Source organism: Hippocampus comes, unplaced genomic scaffold (assembly GCF_001891065.2).
Source record: "Hippocampus comes isolate QL1 unplaced genomic scaffold, H_comes_QL1_v1.1 scaffold322, whole genome shotgun sequence".
Taxonomy (NCBI): Eukaryota; Metazoa; Chordata; class Actinopteri; order Syngnathiformes; family Syngnathidae; genus Hippocampus; species Hippocampus comes.
This window is the reverse complement of record NW_017805137.1, coordinates 1,576,448-1,597,806: the sequence shown is the minus strand read 5'-3', so window position 1 is coordinate 1,597,806 and position 21,359 is coordinate 1,576,448. Positions and strand designations below refer to the sequence as shown.

At 41.2% G+C, this 21,359-nt stretch overlaps 1 protein-coding gene across 4 annotated transcripts; it reads left to right on the top strand.

The window, feature by feature from the left end:
* The first annotated feature begins 65 nt into the window (after positions 1–65).
* Positions 66–21,239, top strand: LOC109514149 (collagen type IV alpha-3-binding protein-like). 4 transcript variants are annotated; one of them, XM_019866992.1, is made up of 18 exons: positions 66–721; positions 817–951; positions 2,884–3,000; positions 10,142–10,249; positions 10,328–10,466; positions 10,723–10,803; positions 10,937–11,094; positions 13,497–13,589; positions 13,688–13,774; positions 14,256–14,348; positions 14,568–14,645; positions 15,343–15,438; positions 16,770–16,902; positions 16,979–17,049; positions 17,151–17,279; positions 18,770–18,899; positions 19,035–19,178; positions 19,916–21,239. In XM_019866992.1, the coding sequence occupies exons 1-17, from the start codon at positions 632–634 to the stop codon at positions 19,160–19,162; spliced, it is 1,866 nt and encodes a 621-aa protein (XP_019722551.1). In that variant the 5' UTR covers positions 66–631; the 3' UTR covers positions 19,163–19,178; positions 19,916–21,239. The 4 variants fall into 4 exon arrangements, with proteins under 4 accessions (XP_019722551.1, XP_019722550.1, XP_019722552.1 ...); XM_019866991.1 differs by having other exon boundaries at positions 68–721; positions 19,035–19,165; XM_019866993.1 differs by lacking the exon at positions 14,568–14,645 and having other exon boundaries at positions 70–721; positions 19,035–19,165.
* Positions 21,240–21,359: the final 120 nt, after the last annotated feature.

Sequence of the window (21,359 nt, the reverse complement as noted above, 5' to 3'; positions counted from 1 at the left end):
GAAAGACACTGTGTATAGACTTCCGCTACATATCCAGGCTAGCTTGCCGCTTGTCTTTTTCAGGTACACAGTCAAGCGTGGCTGCGGCTCCTCCCCCTCGCAAGCTAGTAGAGTCGTCCGCTGTTGCTAACAAAACCAGGGAAATAAAGCAGCAATGCGGCCTCTTTCATCGTCATTTGTAGCTTCTTAGTTTAGGTAACGTAACGGCAGTAACGCGGAGGCTTTCATCGACCTTTCTCTCGGTAGCAAGTCGGTTGCGGGCGGCGCGCGTTGGAACAGTCACAAGTTACGAGTCAAGTTAACATCTGACAGCTAACCGTTGACGCTAACTAGCTTGTGACAGTGCTCGTCGACGTCATTTTCAAAACAAATCTTGCCAAAGCGAGTGGTCGAGGTTGGATTGTCACCATTCTCCACAAGTGCTGTTTTTTTATTTCCTCCTTTCCTTCAACGTTAACCGGCAAATAACGCCATACTGCTGACTGGTGGACTAAGTTTTTGTGTTTGTATCTTAGAGAAAGCAGGTTCTGTTTGGGCTCTGCTGTTTTCGTAAGCTTTATTAAGTTGGTGTTGAGCTAGAGTGCTCAGCTGGTTATAAAAAAGACAAGTTCTTCCCAATATTGGATTTTAAATGTCCGAAAAGAGCTCAGCGTCCGGTTCAGACGAAGATGTGGAACCAGAATCCTCACAACCTGTGGAGTTCGGAGGCGTGTTGAGTAAGGTGATGATTTTTTTTTTTTAATAAGTTATATTTTACATGTACGTTCGTCGAGCTTGCAGACTGTAAGGATATTAACGGGGCTTGTTTGATTACAGTGGACCAATTACATACACGGATGGCAGGACCGATGGGTCGTGTTGAAGAACAACACTTTGAGCTATTACAAGTCAGAGGATGAACGGGAATATGGCTGCAGGGGCTCTTTGTGCCTCAGTAAGGCTGTCATCACAGTAAGTATGCGAGAGGGAAAATAAGGAACTTGAGTGTGTGGTCAAGCACGAAAGCAGAATAATGGAATAAATAAAACAATGGGCTAGTGCTCCAGGCGATGCCATTGTTTTGGTCTAGTCGCCAGCATGGAGTTATGGGTAAAGATCAACTTGTTCAGATTTGATGAACAGGCAGGATAGTAAGAAGTCAATCACATACTCCTTATTGTAATGTATGCTTTGACTGCAGTACTCTTTACACCCTGTCCATATTCTTTCCCTATGCCCTTACATTTTTTGTTGTCAGATAAGCTACAATCCCACACCCTGGTTAAATATTTACGGTGTTTTTTTTTTTTCATGAACATACCACCACCCTGTACAGAAGCCAAACAATTGGCCTTAACTGTGATTTGGGCAATACAATTAAATGGCCCACAATATGAACATGTTTGTTGTTTTGTTGACCTGACTACTGCTTCATAATAGGTTGCTGTAGGATTTTTAAGATTGTTTTTTTCCTGCACACACTGTCTAGTAAGCCATGCGTTTCTCGAACACGTGTCGTTGCTGTCACATATGTCACCAGGAATATAGCAACAAGCCTCTGCTTTTATTGCGCAAATCAAACTATCACACTCATTAGGTGCAAAGTGACATCAGACTGTCTTATGGAATTACGTAACACAGCAAACATACTGTACCGGTAGATAACGTTTTTTTACCATTCCCACTACAAGTATAATAATAATATGGACAGTGAGGTATTATGAGACAGTGATGACTTACAATACACCGAGTAACTTTGATGTTGACAGATGTACACATTTTTATGATTCTTCTGTACTTTGCTTGAAATACAAATATTAACGGATATTTTTGTCTGTTGCTATCAAGTGTAGTTTAGACTTTTGTTGACCCTGTGTGACTAAGCCCAGCTCCACTAACTATAAGGATGCCGCAATCTAGTAGTGTACACAAGACACGAGTGGAGCTTAGCTGTGCAGTGGCGTTGTCTCAAGAGGAATGAGAATTCCCAGCTAGATTAAAAGATGTATAAAGTGCACTATAAAAGCAGGGTTTAATGGGCCGTGTCGGATAAAACTCAAGTTAGATCTTTAGAACCTGAAATGGCCTCACGGCTGGATACACTAGAGGTTACTACCGTGCCCCGCCGCCAGCGGACAGATCATATATTTCGACCTGCTGCTGATGGATATTTATGGGTTCCTGTTACAGCAGGATTAGATTAAGAAATACTCAGGTTCAGGGTTTCTGTTTTGTGTGCACGACTGTTGGTGCAAAAAAAAAAAGAGAAAAAAAAGGCACGTGTCCCGATTGAGCAAATCTAGTTAAACGTGGACAGCATGAGGTCGTGTCAGCTGACGGCCATGTCAGCCGAGGAGAATCCAGTCTTCTGCGTCTGATTTCACATCGGGAGCCTCCGCGGAGCGCATCTCTCGCCTGGCGAGTGCAACGGTCAAATTCCATTTCCAGACAAAACGGTGGAAGTCTGTTCACGTGTTCAGTTGGGTGCCTTGTCTGCTTGGTGTCTGGAGAGGGGTGGGGCACATTGCAGGAAGGGGGAGTGAAATAGTTGAAGGATTTGGGCTGAATGTAGGAGGTGAGGTTGTGATGACCCCGTGGTCAAGCAAAGGCAAGCTCCAAGATTCTCTGTCGTTGTTATTTAAAGTTGTGTTCACTGAATAACACATCAGGTTCTCATTAACATTCTTGTTTATTGTTCAGTGAAAGGGAAAAAAAATTGAATCCACATGTCATTGCTAGGCAGCCATTGTCATAACAGACAACTTTGAATACATCATAGCAGGCCTTTATGTGATCATTCCTCAACTGGCAGCATTAGCAGACACTTTACATTGATGGTCTTTGGTGCCACAAAATATTTGGTTCTTTCCTCATCTTTTTTTTTTTTTGCGTCCGTCCCTGCAGCCCCATGAGTTTGACGAGTGTCGATTTGACATCAGTGTTAACGACAGCGTGTGGTACCTCCGAGCTGAAGATCCCGAGCACAGACTCCAGTGGATCGAGTCCATTGAGTTGCACAAGGTTAGTGGACGTAGAGGTGCCCTCCTCGCGTTTTCTCCAATTTTCTTCTGTCCCAAGCCATCTATGCTGCTGTATTTCGTTGTCTTAAACTTCATATAACCACTTGCTCATGTGTTAGACTCACCATAAATCAGATGCTGAATAAATTAACTGGTTAAGGATTGTAATGTTCACATGATGGATTTTGTTTTTATATTAACTCTTTCACTGCCCGATTAAAAAAAAAAAAAAAAAGGGAATCTAACCATGGACTGCCACCAGCGTATATATTAATTTCGTATATTTCTCAGATCTGTAGGCGCGTCTCGTAGTTTTATGTTTGCAAATATTTTGTTTTCAGAAACCCTCTTTAGGCTTTGTCTTGTTTTTGTTCTTTTATAATTTGGGGTGAACACAAAAGCAGACAAATATTTGAGTCAAAAGTCACCGTTCTGCTTGGCATGTTTCTTTTCACAAAAATCCTGTTTTCTCTGCTTTTTGGTCAAAAACCAACCCATATTCTACGCCTGATTACCAATACTAAAGAATGAAAAAAGCTGGAAAGAGGTTTTATTTTGTTTTGTTTTTTTTCTGGCAAAAGAAGAGAGTCACACAGCCTCTTTTTTTTTCTGGGCAAATTTGGTGCATATATTGTCACCGAAGAAAATATTTTGCGAGTCTTTATAGATCAGTCAAAATTCTCAAAAACAAATGACAATATTGGAAATTCCACCTTGAAAACGCCTGGCGGTGACTGATTAATCTTTGTTGGCTTTGATTGTGCAGTGATCTTTCTCCTTGTACTTCCTGATCTTCCAAATCCTTGACGGTAACATGTTGTCCGTTGATTGGCTGCATTTCAAGCATCATGATTGTGACGCCCTGCGAAAACGATTCATGCTTCAGATCCTCCTTGCGTTTTTAGAGCCTTTTCATCAGCATGTCAGCAGGGGCATTGACGGAAAGCAGAGGAGTCATCTCCCAGCCATGTTAGCATCACAAATGTATAGAATATATGGTAGTACTCTATGTCTGCATGAGTCATACTCCTATTACTCATAATCTATCCGGGCCCTGGCTTTCCCAATTAATCACTGAGAAGGGTGTGGCAGACAGATGCTTGCTTGCATTGACACTCCCTGTTTCTGTCTTTCCCTTTGGAATGTAAGCAATGCGAATGTGTGCGAGATGGGGGTATCCCCCATCACTGGAGGCTCGGCAGCTGCTCCCTAACAGTTTAGTTTGCCAACATCCATGTTGTAAAGTATGTTGCCATCGCTAACCGGGGACAAGTTTAACCGTCCTTGGGTCCCTTAAAAGGTACATTATGAATCATCACTTTTAATTTGTGGTGTGTTGCTGTTGTTGTGGGTGTGTCAAAGGTTATTTTTAATTGGTAATTAAATTTCCTTCCCACAGGCTGAGATCTTTCTGAAACTCTACTCTCAGATAACATTGCAGTTTCATTTTATGTGCCTGAAACCTAATTAAAAATACAGTAACCATGTACAGTATACCTTTTGTCTTTTAACGTGCATATATCCACTCAAGGGTTTGAGAAAAAGCAAAAAATGAACACATTTGAGACGTTCAGTACTTCGTGAGCAACAGAAAGGTAATATTTTTACACTGAAGCCATTTTCGAAACAATCTTTGTGTATCTTGACATTATTCCAGATGCACAAATGATCTTTACAAAATTGCACTGCAATGTAAGTTGTGAATCACAGCTCCTGGTGATAAGAACTACTGTCAGTGGTAAAATGCATCTGACATGGAAGAATTTGTTTCTTTGCTGTGTTTTGTCGATTAAACAAAAAAAAAATTATGCAGAGCACAGATTGCAGTCTAATTTCCATCATTTTGAAAATTTTATGTCTATATAGCACTACTTTGTATCTCAACATGGGCCAAAAATGGTATCTCTTTAAATAATGAAGGCTTTGTCTTGTTTTTGTTCTTTTATAATTTGGGGTGAACACAAAAGCAGACAAATATTTGAGTCAAAAGTCACCGTTCTGCTTGGCATGTTTCTTTTCACAAAAATCCTGTTTTCTCTGCTTTTTGGTCAAAAACCAACCCATATTCTACGCCTGATTACCAATACTAAAGAATGAAAAAAGCTGGAAAGAGGTTTTATTTTGTTTTGTTTTTTTTCTGGCAAAAGAAGAGAGTCACACAGCCTCTTTTTTTTTCTGGGCAAATTTGGTGCATATATTGTCACCGAAGAAAATATTTTGCGAGTCTTTATAGATCAGTCAAAATTCTCAAAAACAAATGACAATATTGGAAATTCCACCTTGAAAACGCCTGGCGGTGACTGATTAATCTTTGTTGGCTTTGATTGTGCAGTGATCTTTCTCCTTGTACTTCCTGATCTTCCAAATCCTTGACGGTAACATGTTGTCCGTTGATTGGCTGCATTTCAAGCATCATGATTGTGACGCCCTGCGAAAACGATTCATGCTTCAGATCCTCCTTGCGTTTTTAGAGCCTTTTCATCAGCATGTCAGCAGGGGCATTGACGGAAAGCAGAGGAGTCATCTCCCAGCCATGTTAGCATCACAAATGTATAGAATATATGGTAGTACTCTATGTCTGCATGAGTCATACTCCTATTACTCATAATCTATCCGGGCCCTGGCTTTCCCAATTAATCACTGAGAAGGGTGTGGCAGACAGATGCTTGCTTGCATTGACACTCCCTGTTTCTGTCTTTCCCTTTGGAATGTAAGCAATGCGAATGTGTGCGAGATGGGGGTATCCCCCATCACTGGAGGCTCGGCAGCTGCTCCCTAACAGTTTAGTTTGCCAACATCCATGTTGTAAAGTATGTTGCCATCGCTAACCGGGGACAAGTTTAACCGTCCTTGGGTCCCTTAAAAGGTACATTATGAATCATCACTTTTAATTTGTGGTGTGTTGCTGTTGTTGTGGGTGTGTCAAAGGTTATTTTTAATTGGTAATTAAATTTCCTTCCCACAGGCTGAGATCTTTCTGAAACTCTACTCTCAGATAACATTGCAGTTTCATTTTATGTGCCTGAAACCTAATTAAAAATACAGTAACCATGTACAGTATACCTTTTGTCTTTTAACGTGCATATATCCACTCAAGGGTTTGAGAAAAAGCAAAAAATGAACACATTTGAGACGTTCAGTACTTCGTGAGCAACAGAAAGGTAATATTTTTACACTGAAGCCATTTTCGAAACAATCTTTGTGTATCTTGACATTATTCCAGATGCACAAATGATCTTTACAAAATTGCACTGCAATGTAAGTTGTGAATCACAGCTCCTGGTGATAAGAACTACTGTCAGTGGTAAAATGCATCTGACATGGAAGAATTTGTTTCTTTGCTGTGTTTTGTCGATTAAACAAAAAAAAAATTATGCAGAGCACAGATTGCAGTCTAATTTCCATCATTTTGAAAATTTTATGTCTATATAGCACTACTTTGTATCTCAACATGGGCCAAAAATGGTATCTCTTTAAATAATGAAGTCGTTGCAATCTTTATTCACATGAGAACACATGGGGTCTCTTTTGCACACCTAAGGCAATGCCTGTAAAACAAAAAGCCAAGTACCATATGTAAAAGTGATGTTTATTTTGTGAATTCACCTCAGGTCAGCTTCACTTACTTGTTAGTTTAAAAAAAAAAAGAAAATAATGGTTGTGCGGGTGGCTGACATTGCTGCTGACTTTTGGTATGTCAGCTGAGTGTGACTGCCGGCAGGTCTTTGGTCCATTAGTGGGAGTGTGTGAGTATTACTGGGTTGTGTTTGAACTGTGCCCTGCAATAACCCCAGTAAATCATTACCTGCAGGTTGTGATGAGTGAGCCTGTCTGCACTGCCGCTCGCTGGACAAAACAAGACTTGCATCATACTTCGATAGACGGTCCTAATTGTTTCATCCTAAAAATACAATTGCCGCAAATATTAGTGTCTTATTTAACATTCCATTTCGTAGCAGCATAATTTCACTTTTAATTTTTTTTTTCTTTCAAGCGTTTGTTCACTTGTCAAAGTTAGGCAAGAATTTGTCTCGGTCATGTGAAAGGTGTTGCTAAATGGAATGACTTTGTGCTCCTCTTGTTGAATAATACATTTTTAAGCTCTTGTTCTCACAACGATCCAAATCAAAAGGGACACATAAAACTCCTCATCCGACCGTTCCATTTTATTGTGCCTCAAGGGGTGGACAGTACCCTTTTTTATTTTAGTATTATTGTTAATATTAATTTTTATTTTTAAACCACCACTGCTTCAGGATGCCGGCTATCACGAATGCATTTTGAAGTTGGATTTGAGCTAATCAGAACAAGCACAGACGAAAAGAGTGAAACAAGTAAAGCAGAAGAAGCTCTGAAATATTGCCTGCCCGGCCTCCCTCTCTTTCTGCCTGACTCGAGAAGGCTGCATACATCGCCCACCCATGATACGTTTTACTACCCAAACAGCACCAGACGGCTCTCATCTTCCTCTTGCAAATGGAGTTCCTCCCTGGCTTGCGCTCATGCACTCACGCACTCACTGGGCCAGCACTGGATGCTGCACATACAGCTGGGCAGTATGAAAAGGTTTCCCACATCAGGGTGTGTGGTCTTCTCTGAGTGGACTGCGTGCATGCGAGTGTGGCTCCATTCGAACTGACTAAAAAGCTGGGCTGCTTAATCTCCTGAGAAATTCTTCATTTCAGCCTCATCTCCGTCTCTGCTGAAACAAAGCAATGGCCAGCCAGCTGTCACGACTGCAGCAGTGTCCTGCTCTGCTTTGGCTGCTGGAATGGTCGAATGGTGGGCTCATTTCATGCTGGCATGCGGCCCCTTTACTCTTGACAGAACTCTTGAATTTTGTGCTGTTATTCTGCATGTCTTCATCCTTACTGTTGTGGAGCCAATTATCTATAGAAAGGCATCTTTGTTGTTGTTGTTGTCCCTGTTATCCCTTAAGGAATGAATTTTGTGCTGTTATTCTGCATGTCTTCATCCTGACTGTTGTGGAGCCACTTACCTATAGAAATGCATCTATGTTGTTGTTGTCCCTGTTATCCCTTAAGGAAGTAGCTCTGAGCATTTTTCTCAGTCCCAGTGTAATTTCAAATGTTTTTCGTGTCAGGTTACCTTAATTTGGCACGTTACCCTCAAAGGTAATGTTACTGTGCAGGTATGAGTTGCTTCTTTTTTTTGTATATTCTTCCCAAAACCAATACTTTGCATGTTTTTTTTTTAAATCTCAAGTAACTCTTCAGGTTGTAACAAAAGAAAAGCTGAATGTTCTAATTGAATGAAACAACAGCAGGCTTTCAGAATGTTACTGTGCAGGTATGAGTTGCTTCTTTTTTTGTATATTCTTCCCATAACCAATACTTTGCATGTTTTTTTTAATCTCAAGTAACTCTTCAGGTTGTAACAAAAAAAAAAAGCTGAATGTTTTAGTTGAAACAACAGCAGGCTTTCAACCCTTAAACATCTGATTAATGCATTTAGAGCAATTCCAACACTTCCAAATACAAACCTCAATACGTTACGCTTATCAGATTTTAGATTACAAGTCAAATTTATCAATTGTATTTTTCTATGTGCATAACTGCAGAATGTGAAAAAATGTCAACAACTTAGAAAGCTCTATTTTTTTGTGTAATTATCAGATTTTAGATTACAAGTCAAATTTATCAATTTTTCTGTGTGCATAACTGCAGAATGTGAAAAATGTCATCAACAACTTAGAAAGCTCTATTTTTTTGTGTAAATAATGAAGAGGATCACTATGGCAACTCTGTGGTGTGTTTTCTACTTGGTGTCAATTGCTCCTCACTCAATGCATGCTTGTGCAGGATGTGTCACGACTTTTCTATTTGCATATTGCAGTCAGTGGCATCATGTGGGATGGAGGCATTGGCATCCCGTTGGGGATATCTGGTTCCAGATTTAAAAGAGACGTTATGTATTATTTTCACAGTTTAAGATAGTTCTTAGGTGTCCTAATAACATTTCAGTGACTTGTTTTTGCCAGTAATACTTAAGGATCAAGAATTACATGTACTTAATACATCTTAATTTTTCTCTTGCTGAAATCAGCCTTTTTTGATGGGTCAGTTCTGTCCCATGTAAAACCACAAGTTGAAAGTAAATACGAACTGCAAAGCGTACGTGAATACAGCAAGACAGCACGGATTGCATTTTCTCTTATGAAGTTAACACTTTATCACCAATCTACTGAATTCACACTCTGCTAGTGAAATTAGCATGCAGATCCGCATATGTGGCACAATGCGAATTTCTCCATTGTGAGACAAATAAAGGTATTTCTTTTCTTATCTTATCATGCAGTGTATAGGTTGGCAAACACAAATACAACCACAAGCTAACTCTCAGCTAATGCTAATCTGTGCATCCAGCAAACCTCGGTGCAGCTCTGCTTATCTTATAACTGTAGCATAGCATTGTAGGCGATGTAGTCAGGCCGTGGCTTGAAAGAGTGCTGAGCTGATCATGTCATTGATGGCGAAATTTGGTGTAGGGACAGATATTATGTATCTGTAGGGTTAATTTACATGATAACTGAAAATGCAGAACTGTGAGTTGACAGAAAACAGCGGATAAACGACTGACGTTGTTAAGTTCCCACTTGGTGGGCAAATAGGCACTCCAGAAGCCCACTATGGTTAAACATAATTAAATGGTCAATTTTCAATATGCTGTCCTTTTTAACACATTTTTGCTTATCAGCTTAGTTAAAGAATCTCAAACATTTTTAATTCAGAGAGACTCCTTGTTGTGTCATTTTTTTTCCCTCATTGGTAACTTAAGATGAGATGTCTTCTGTTAGGACAGTGGAGGCATTATTTTCACATGGCAAGACTGGTGCTGCTAGGTTTGTGCATATTTGTCATTCCCATTGTTTCTCTAGTGTTTGGCTGTGTAGGTGGAGGTCCTGCTCTTGTCCAGCTCAGCATTGCTCAGTCCTGCTGACTGCTAAAACTGTTCCACCCTCACTCTCTGTCTTCTTTGTGTAAGCTGCAGACTTTGGAAACACATCGCTTCATGTGTCCAATCTCTCGTCCTCTGCCTTCCCCACTGGTCTGACTGTTTTTTTCTCAATTTGTAATTGTACCATTCCCTGCCTCCTTGTTGCTTTCTCTCCCTTTCCACAGGCGGAGTCTGGGTATGGCTCAGAATCTAGTCTGAGGCGTCATGGCTCCATGTTGTCTCTCACCTCAGCAGCCAGTGCCTTGTCTGCCACATCCACATCCTCTTTCAAGGTATGTACATGCATGCTCCATCAGGCGGTTAGAAATTACGCAATGCTCTGAAACCTAAAATGGCGTCGTCTTGTTCAGAAGGGACACAGGCTGTGTGAGAAATTAGCAGAAATGGAGACCTTCCGGGACATTCTTTGCAGACAAGTGGACACGCTGCAGAAATATTTTGACTCCTGCGCTGATGCGGTCTCCAAAGATGAGTTTCACAGGGACAGAGGTAACCTGTGGCATTCAGGGATCATTTCAGTTTATCTTGGTTCCAATTTCATTATGTTTCCCAAAATGACACTTAGACTTGATATTGCAATTGGATAGACAACAAAAGGGCTGCTGGCAAGAAGAAAAAGAAAACTAAAATCAATACCAACATGCAGAGCAGTTCGTTGTGTCAGTCTCCGAATCTTGTGTAACACTGCACATTTTGCCAAGTCAATACTGGAATTTTGTACTAATTCCCTTGTTGGTCCCAATAGTGGAGGAGGACGAAGACGACTTCACTGCAGCCTCAAGGCCAGACGGTGAATGTTGTTACAATAACGGAAGCAAAGAAAAACGTTAGTGCCCTTCAATATAACCGACTGTTTGACTTTAATTATAAAATGTCATCCAATCAAGTTGTGTGGGAGCTGTCACATTTCCTTATTTCTTTTGTTGTTGTTGTATTTTCTTTTTGATTGCCTGTGTCAGTATTCGCCCCGGCTAGTCCCAAAGGCATCAATGGCATAGACTTCAAGGGAGAGGCCATCACCTTCAAGGCCACCACAGCGGGCATCCTGTCCACTTTGTCACATTGCATTGAGCTGATGGTCAAACGTGAGGACAGCTGGCAGAAAAGGCTGGACAAGGTACTGATGCACAGCACAGACGGCTACAGTCAAAACGCTTTATCATTCAATTCAATTGAATGTGTTTCGATTCTCATGAGGATAATAAAGTGGTTCAGATAATGGATGGATGCAAAGTTTATTAAAGCATGTTGGGCTGTTCTTTACTTTTAGTAATGCTTTGAGGAAGTTCCTTTTCTGCGAGGTCCATTACAACAAGAACAGAATTGTTGTGCCTGGCTCATTTGAGTCCAACAGCAGTGACCGCTGATTTCGCAACATTTCCCACACTCCAAAGTCTTGTAAAAAGTATTGGCAAACAAGAAGAAGCTGTTCTAACTCTTTTACTTGATTTTCACTTCCTGCAGCTGGAACTAAGGTGTCCCAATATTTTTGTGCACACATGGTAAGAGTCTGCATTGGCGCACCATTTCCTGAATGGGCGTTTCAGCAGCCGTTGCTAAGTAAAGGTGTGAAACACTTGTCACCTGTCATTGGCCTTTGTGTTCAGGTGATAAAACTCTGACGTAACACCTTTGGGCCTTGACATGATTTGAAGACATGAAGCTGGAACATGTCAATGGTTTGCGAGTAGGACTTTCAAAAAAAATTGTCACATTTACCCAAAAATGCAAATGCAATATAAGCCCTCAGTTAGCATCGAACCAGTAGTGTGAACGGTGTGCCGATAAGAAACACATTCGTTGGCTTTTGTGTGTGTGTGTGTGTGTGTGTGTGTGTGTGTGTGTGTGTGTGTGTGTGTGTGTGTGTGTGTGTGTGTGTGTTTTAGTAAAGGAATGCTCTTTGCTCTTGATCGACTGTGCTCAGGTTGTCAAACCAGTTCCTGTGCAATGGCTTGCTGCCCAACCCTAAAGAGTACAAGAGCCGGGAAAGAGATCGGAGTATCTTCGACTGCTCAAGTGAAACAAACTAAAATTTGATCTAAATGTTGTTTTAATTGTGAGATTTAGCTGCCATTGGGTGTAAGGGAGGAGAATAAATTAGCCAAGGGCGGCCATACGAGAAACCGAATTGGAAAAATGACTTCTCGGACGTCTTGGTTAAATTTGTGGAAACCACAGCGGCGGTCAGAGGTGCTCAAGTACCAGACGCAACACTGGATACCTTTACAAACCTGCAGCCTCTTCTTCAAAGTAGGTCGCCTCATGGCTGAAGCTAAGAGTGAACAGCAGAACTTGCATGTTTGGTTTGTGGCGAGTGGTGACATCTTCCAACAAACACACTTTGTGTTTTTATGGCGGCTCAGTCTGGTTTGCGGAGTGCTTGATGGCGGCTATAGCTGCTTGCGTTATTTTTTTGGTCTAAAAGGTGAACTGCTTTTTAAGTACAGTTGTTTGGCCCAGCTGGGGTAACAGTAGATGTATGAGCCTCTTTAGTTGCTCGCTTTATCTGCGTAAAAGCAGAAGAAATGATTTGACTCGTTTGTCAGGTTCCTGTGTTCTCAAAGCGCCAACTCAGACAGTATTGTGATGTCTGTTGAGGGTCATTGTAGCGTGGTGTCACTTTCACACGTTTGCCCAAAGTCTGTTAGCCTCTGACATGGATTTAAACAAGAGCTTTACAGCTTCAGTATGTAGCTACCACCTTGAAGTTTATATTAAACTGTTCGTTTAAGCATTTTGTGCCATTGCTCAGATATTTTTAAAAAAAGGTTTAAAGGTTTCATTAATAAGGAAAATATACCAGTAACTCATCGACCACAATTTGGTATACCTAGATTCTTTTTATGTTTTACAAGTAACTTTATTTAATTAGGTCAGATTAATTAAAATAGAAGATCATATACATACTTGCTGGCTACGCGAGGAAAAGGTCCAAAATAGGTAAAGCAATACGCAACGGCCATAGTTCAGTTCTCAGGCGACACTGTCTGAAACGCTAGCATGTCCAAAGGTAGAAATTAAGCTGATCTGAATTGATTTTGTTGGATGCGTAGAATAACATTTGACAGCAGCGTTTGCTTGTGATCAGCGCCAAGTACTTCAATACTTTGAATACTCTGTAATATTGTTAACGCGGTGAGGATGTGGACATATTTGTTTACGTATCACATACAGAGGTCTGCACAAAAAGCTAAGTCTAATTTAGCAATTGGCAATGAAGTGCTGTCCTCAAAACGGAAAAGGTCTCATGTGTACTTTGTGGTTTGCAATCATTTTCCTAGAATCAGGTCTCAAAGTGCAGCCACCCCCCAGCTCTGCCCCTAGTTGTCATGGTAACAAAACCTCTACTTTCTATTGAGGGGTATCAGACAGGGCCACCCTCAAAACTTGCTCATTTCAACAAGGCAAGGATTAAAAGCCGTATCATGTTTCGATGAGTTGAAGAAAAAGCTCTTGGCCTGCATTTTTTGTCCACGTATCGCTCACCTCTACGCACACTTTGTTTTGTTCTGTTTTCAGGAGCTGGAGAAAAGGAGGAGGGTAGAAGATGCCTACAAGTCTGCTGTGCATGAACTGAAGAAAAAGTCACACTATGGAGGCCCGGACTATGAGGCGAGATGGAATTACATAAACCTTTTGTTGCACCTGGTGGTGTATGTTTCTTATACACTTGCCACATTACTGATTGTTGGCCGACTGGCTGATTTCAGGAGGGGCCCAACAGTTTGATCAATGAGGATGAGTTCTTCGATGCGGTTGAAGCTGCGCTTGACAGACAAGACAAGATAGAAGAGCAGGTGTGTTGTTGGTCCGCGTCACCCTTTTCGATGACACATGAGCGACACCCGCCTTTGAGCCAGTCTTACTTCATGCCGTACTCACGTTTCTTTTCTTAGCTGGCGTTCGTTTATTTTGTACACACATCAAATTTAGTGTGCAATTGAAGGGCAGCTACAAAGGTTTAATGGGCAAGAGAAGGGAATATTTCCCCCGCTGCATTCCCCTTCTCCACTGTTGAGGTGGCCTTTACAAGACACCCGGCTCCTCGAGCACACAGATTCTCGATTCGACACATTTTGTAAAATATTTATATTTGTAGAATGTAATCATGTACAGCCGTGCATGTCTTAGTCACATACCCAATTTACATTATGAAGCTGCTCCAATGTGTGTCCGCTCTTGTTGACTTGCTGTGTCCACCACGTTGATGTTTCAAATCTGAATATTTTGCAACCAAAATGTCTTATTGTTGTCGCTCATGAAACCGGTGCTCCTCAGTGCCAGTCTGAAAAGGTCCGGCTCCCTCGACTGACTCCCGTTCCTCCCGGTGACGTCTACTCAAGCATCAGCACACACAGATTCGCTACCAAGGTTCGACACCCACTCATCCTCATCTTGTCCCATGCCCTTCAAGTGCCTCCATCACTTACAGTATGCTCTTGTCTTGATGTGGCCACCATTTAGCCTAAATCATCTTAACTTTTTTTTCCTATGCAAGCAGCTAATGACTGATTCCCTTGGCTTTCTGCTTTTGGTGCTTCACTCTCTTTGTTATTCCTTTTCTCTTTCTAATATCTCCTTGCTGCACAGGCACGTAGTCATTGCTCTTCCCTGTCCTCTCTCGAGCTAGTCAGTGCTTCAGATGACATTCACAGATTCAGCACTCAGGTAATTTGGAGGGTCCTTGTATGTGCAAGGGCACGTACACTTTAATAGTCCAAGAGAGCATGAGCAGAAAGCAAAAAAAGATCACTCTCTACTTAACCTCCCTTTCCTGGAATGATAAATCTATGTTCACAACATGACCTCATTTCAATCAGTAGAAAAATCGAGAATGACCGTCTGACCTAGTAAAATGTAGTTCCTGTGCTCTTACTGCTCAACTTGTGTGCGACCGCATTGGCAAACACGGCTCATTGCGGACTTGATGAATTGTTGAACCTTCAACAGGTTCAAGTGTTGAGTCTTTTTTTTTTTTTTTTTGTGCATAATATTGTGATATTTGGTTCCTGCCCACCGACTCTGTTTGCTCGACAAATTCCCGACACCTCTGCGATAACATTCCAGCTACTGGGTTCCAGCTACACTGTTTACTGAACACTGCTGCAAAAATAAAACTTTTTACGGTAACTAAAGAAGCTGTGTTAGCATAAAATATTGTTTTAAGTGTATATACTTTGGCAACATTATTTTATTGTCTGTGATCCCACAGACAGTATTACTTCGACAGGAAATTCATTTTTTTTCTTTTTTAAAATTTATTTCTTTATTATTATGTTTGTTTTACTAAAAACTACGGTTGGTTTCAGTCTAACAAGAAATGTGAGTCAAAATGGCTGCAATTATGAATTCTCTTGTCTCCTAGGTGGAGGAGATGGTGCAGAATCATATGACGTACTCGCTTCAGGATGTGGGCGGAGATGCCAACTGGCAGCTGGTCATCGAGGAAGGAGAGATGAAGGTGAGAAGTTCCGTGGGAGTCGTCTCTTGTTTGTTTACCTGAGAAGTCATGCACAGCCACCTAGCTAATGCACACAACAATGTCTAAACTTGCACTTGGTGATATATGGGTTTTATTTAAAAATAAATAATTTGTAAAGGTTGTTTGTTGATGCAGATTGTGTATTTGGTCTCAGTAGTGTACCAAAAGTTGTGACAGTTGTGTGTATAAAATATACAGGGCGGACCAAAAGCAAACACTAAAGGAAGAGGCTCACCACCATTTTAGGTTTTCTACCAAGTCAAAAAAATAACATACTGTTTTGGAATACAGCTGCAGCTGTAACTAAGTGCTTATACAGAACTTTTAACATAAAATAATAATGCAACAGAACACATAAAATAACACACGAACAATAATACAATCGTGACAACAATTCCTACCTATGCCTCCTTGTTTGAAGTGGTTGTGGATGTAAGGGGAGAGAATCAAAGTCTCCTTTCACAAGTGGTTCAGCGATGTCATGATCACAGCATGCATGACACGACTCAACTCAGCTGTATTTAGAGAGCACTTTAAAGCAACCACCGCTGTATATAAAGTGCTGTACATGACGTCACACGTCTGCTTCAAGCGAAGTTTGAAAGTAAACAAGAAGCTGTACTGCTTCCATTGATGAATACAAAGATTGCTCCAATTCTTCTGTCCCATTTAGATCCGCCTCACTTCCAAGCGCCGACTCTCAGTGCCAAATACACATTCGCGTTCCACAGAAACCCTCCTCTTGCCTCATCCTCAGCTCGACCAGCCATCCATCCGCACCAACACAGTCTGTCCAACAGCGCCAACATCTTCGTTGAACAAAACAGGGTTGTGAAAATTGTTGCCCATCACAGGCACAGAAAACACAAGCGCCCTGCCACTGTCAAGTAGCACCGACACTCCCGCCATCAAAATAGATGCTTCCGAGAAGGCACAACCATCAAGCAGAGATTCTTCTCTTTCGACGAATGTCACGGCCAAAACACTGACAGCAGTCTACAATGGGTCCACACAAAGGACAGCAAACATTATGTGACAAAAACAAATCAGCAAAGCTCTTTAAGATATCGTGAAGGATCATCGTTTGTGGTATATGGTTATGTTTAAACCGTTAATATAGACTCTGATTGGCTAGCACCCCGTCATTGGTGTACCCCGCCTATCACCCAAAGTCACCTGCGCCCGTAGTGAGAGTAAGCGTTATAGAAAATGGATGGATGGACATTTTTGGGCTCAGTGACAATATGCTGTATGTACTTTCACCCCATCCTGTAAATGATATTTAGCCTGTGTGTTGCAATATTTCCCAGGTGTACAGAAGAGAAGTGGAAGAGAACGGGATCGTGTTGGATCCCCTCAAAGCGACGCATGCTGTAAAAGGGGTGACAGGACACGAGGTGTGTCACTACTTCTGGGACACTGCAGTGCGCTTGGACTGGGAGAGTAAGTTCAAGTCAACATTATTTGTTCTGTTCAAGTCACCCCATGCATGATTCTCAACTGTTCGTCTCTTCTTTAGCCACCATTGAAAACTTTAACGTGGTCGAAACACTCTCCGACAATGCCATCATCGTTTATCAGACACACAAGGTAAACCTGACCACTTTCGAGTCATTTCACTTCCTGGCTGGCCATATATTTTCTGCAATTCACCCTCATTCTGACGTTGACTGCCTGTGGTGGCGCCGTAGAGGGTGTGGCCAGCCTCTCAGAGAGACGTGCTCTACCTGTCGGCCATCAGGAAGATTCTGGCAACCAATGAAAATGATCCTGACACCTGGTTGGTGTGCAACTTCTCTGTGGACCACGAAAATGCGGCTGTAAGTTGACAGTACTGTACACCAGTGCAGCTGTTCCCATCATCAACTCGTGTAAAAGCTTTGCTCGAGGAGTTGAATCTAAAGGAGGTTATTTGTTAATAAACAACCATCCTGAACAAACTTTTTGGCTCAAGAGCCAAATTTGGATTTTAAAAGTGACAGGTGGGCCAGGCCATTCGAAAATAAGGCTCATAAATGCAAATGAAATGTGCAATTGTTTACATTACCAGACTAATATTATTTTATTTTTTTAATATAAATTTAATGAATACTCCTGGTCCTTTTTTCCCCTTTTGATAAAGCACAAATGGTCAGTATGACCCAACATATTTAACTATTTTTCAGTTTTTGCTGTGAATTTTGGAACATCCCAGAAAAAAAGTGTATAAAATGTGTACCTAAAAAATATATGAAAGAAATTTCTCTCCCCTTTCCAGCCCTTGTGCCACTACCGACTTTTTATTATACTGTCATTTCAATTCAAACATTCTCAAATTACCTTTTTTTTTTCTTCAGTTTGGCACACAGCCTAACAGGAGGGTTAATCACTGAACCAATTTTAGGAAGAAACGGGTAGGCTGAGCAAATATAATGACGCAAGTCTTGATGTTATAAATGCATGGAACAGGTTTTGTCACATTTTGAAACAAAAGTTCTAAGTGCTTTTTAAACACCTTCAATTTTACTCAAGGATATAATAGTTTGATATTTTTCATTGTAGTTTTTGGTTCTCTTTGACTTTTTTTTAACATTTCAGTTTTCATTAGTTTTTAGAGAAGTTGTGTTGGGTTTTATTATTTTTAGCATTAGTTTTAGTTTGGTTTTAAATATACATATGGAAATATTTGAGTTCATTGTTAAAAAAAAAAGTAACACAGTATGGTAGAATAAAGTAAACTACAATTCCCAAACGACTGTTGCAATTTCCTCCTACTGTACTTTTAAAATAAACCATAAAAGCTCATGATGAAATTAATTGCCAAAGATGATGACAAAGGATATTTTTGCTGTACTTAATTTCAGTTAGTTTTCTAAACATAAAAACCGTACGTAATGATTTTTATGTAATTTTCACCTGAAATTGAAAACACTTGCGTAACTGTTTTCAATTTCAGTTGTTTTGTTGATTTTCATGACTATAATTACCTTGGGCAAACATGGTTCAGGTGGTCGTGTTGTCATCTCCCAAGGTTGTGAGTTGGATGCCCAGCCCGTGTGACCTTGTCAAAGTGTCCTTGAGCAAGATACCGAATGGCCAGTTGCTCCGGATATTGCGGCATCAGTAGATGATTGAGCAGTTGATGTGAAGCACTTTGAGAGCCTCGTAGATGGAAAAGTGCGATACAAGTGAAAGCCCAGCTGCCGTTTGATTTGACTTAATCCATATGCAAAGACAATGACTCTCCCTGGGGATAGAAAGTATCAAGTAAACTAGTTGAATAACACTAACAGTGCCTGATTTAATGTTTAATATTGGTGTGTCTTTTCAGCCTTCCAATCGGTGCGTTCGAGCCAAAATCAACGTTGCCATGATCTGTCAAACTCTAGTCAGTCCACCAGAGGGCGATAAAGAGATCAGCAGGGACAACATCCTGTGTAAAATCACCTATGTGGCCAATGGTGAGAGCCCATCGCTGCATGTAGAATTTCTCTCTCCTGTATATATTTGTCATTTTGGGTGGAGATATATATATATATACATATACATATGCTGTGCATGTTTACTGATGGCGACGTTTCTCTGCTTGCTCACAGTCAATCCCGGTGGTTGGGCGCCAGCCTCGGTGCTCAGAGCCGTCGCTAAGAGAGAATATCCCAAGTTCCTCAAACGTTTCACCTCCTATGTCCAGGAGAAGACTTTGGGGAAGGCCATTCTGTTTTGAGAGGTAACACCCCTGCGAACGTACAAAACTGCATTACAATGTATACTTCCTCATATGCTGGCCGCTGTTTAGTTAGGACAAGGGTTTCGCTTGCTTAGTAAAACATTTAACCGACCTCATAATACTTATGCATTAATATAGTGTTGCCACACTTACCTTGAAAAATGAGCTTAGTTGCTTACAGATGACTTGCTTTAAACATGTCATTCAATCACTATTGATTACTTGATTTTAAAAGTAACTAACTCAGATTACAAGTTAACACAGTAGCGTCTAAGAACCTTTCTCAGACTGTCTTGTTGTCACATGAGGCCAATTCGCCGACGAGCTTGACCACGCAGCAGTGCAGCAGGGAAGACAGACGCAGGGATGCAAGGACTAATACTGATTATATAAATCTGCGAGGGATGTCACACCCTGGCCTCACTTGCTATCCTGTTGTCCATTGCAAGCAATGGTGGAAGTCGGTCGCCAAACAAACAACAGAGAGACACGGCGGTCACGCTGCCGAGATGGCTGTATTTATGGCACTCGTTCCCTTTGCTCATTAAACTCAACTACATACTGTATCCTCTATGGTCGTTCCTACACAGCCGCGTAACGTTTTGAACCCACAATTGTATAATTCCCTTTTACAGCCCGCTTGAGCACGCTAACCTCAAATGGCTGACAAATCTTCAATATGAGGGAAGATTTGGACAGTTTTACTCATCAATTTTGTTCTTTGTTGTGTTGACTTCAATCTTTCTTCAGGAGGTAAAGGCAGATCCTTCAAAAGACGACAGCATGCGACATGTGTCCCACCCAGGACGACCAAGGACCCCCTTGAACACGAGAGACTGCTTGTGTGGCTTGAGTCCATCAGTATTTGTCCTTCTAGCTTAACATCCGTGGGTCCTTTTATACGTAAGGTTTCTTCCTCAGTGGTTTTCAAATGATTGTTATTCATGTTTGTGTTTATTTTGTAGATTGTTTTGTACATTTCTTATGATTACGTACTTGTTGTCTTTTGGGGCTAACCAATAGCATCGACGCTACTTGTTTGCTGCTGCTAAAGAGAGGTGAGTGAGTGAGTAAATGAGTGAGTGAGTGTTTTTCGCTTTCCGCCCTTCTGTTGACAACCCAGCCCGCGGTCCGATGGAGGGCGAGCGCCTGAAGCTTTTTTTTGACCGTGTTTCTCTCCGAAATCTTTATATTTGTATGGCTTCTCCGGAGAGCAACCCGTGGGACACGACGTATTGTACGGACAAACCACACACGTAGTTTACCAAAGTGACAAATGTGAATTGACTGTTAAAACGCTTGAATTAGATGTCTCATTGACAACAGATGCTATGTCGCAGCTTACCACCTCGCACCTGGTGGCCAGTTTGGTTGCCGTAGTGGCTCATGGTGTAAAGATTCCTCTCTTTAATCAACAGTTAAGTAGGTTTCTTGATTTTTAATGCGTCCCCAGCGACTTTTAGTCAGCCTAAGAAATGTCTCAATCAGTTATTTTTGTCTCCGTGCACATTGAGTATAACACTTTGCCTCAAACTTAGCATTCCAGCGCTACTATTTCATTTCGTGTGGCACACTACAGTGCACAGTGACTGATAATGATTAACTACGCCCGGGGATGCCTTAGACACCAGCAAGATTCTGGTCATTGTTACTATACAACCACCACATGTGCATTTATCAACAGTGACGGCAAGTGAGTGAGTTTTTGTGTGGTTGGGGGTGCGGATGGGAGGTTCAGCATTTCACATCATGATCATACCTCAACATTCAAAACAACTCTGGGTTGTTTTGCATTTGTTAATGTCATGAAATTTGATTTTTTTTTTTTTTTAAATCTTGTTGTGGCAATTGCCCTCTAGTTGGCAGAAGTTAAGAAGGATTTTGGATGACTAATTTATAAGATCTACGCACCATGTCCGCCGAAGAATATAGCTATTGTTTTTAATTTTGATAACGTGTCACTAATCCACACACTTTGTACGTGTGTAAGTTGTACATCAGAAGTGTTATTATTTGCACTAAATGTAACGCAAGTTGACAATGTCATGTAAATTAAAATTGCTACACAACAGAATTGTGCTGCAGCATGTCCATGTTTTACCAGTGGCCCCTTAAGGACTACAGTAGCCTCTGGGTCCGTTCTAAAAATAGCTCACTCGTGATGGGACATTGTGATTGTCTAGGAACATTGTTG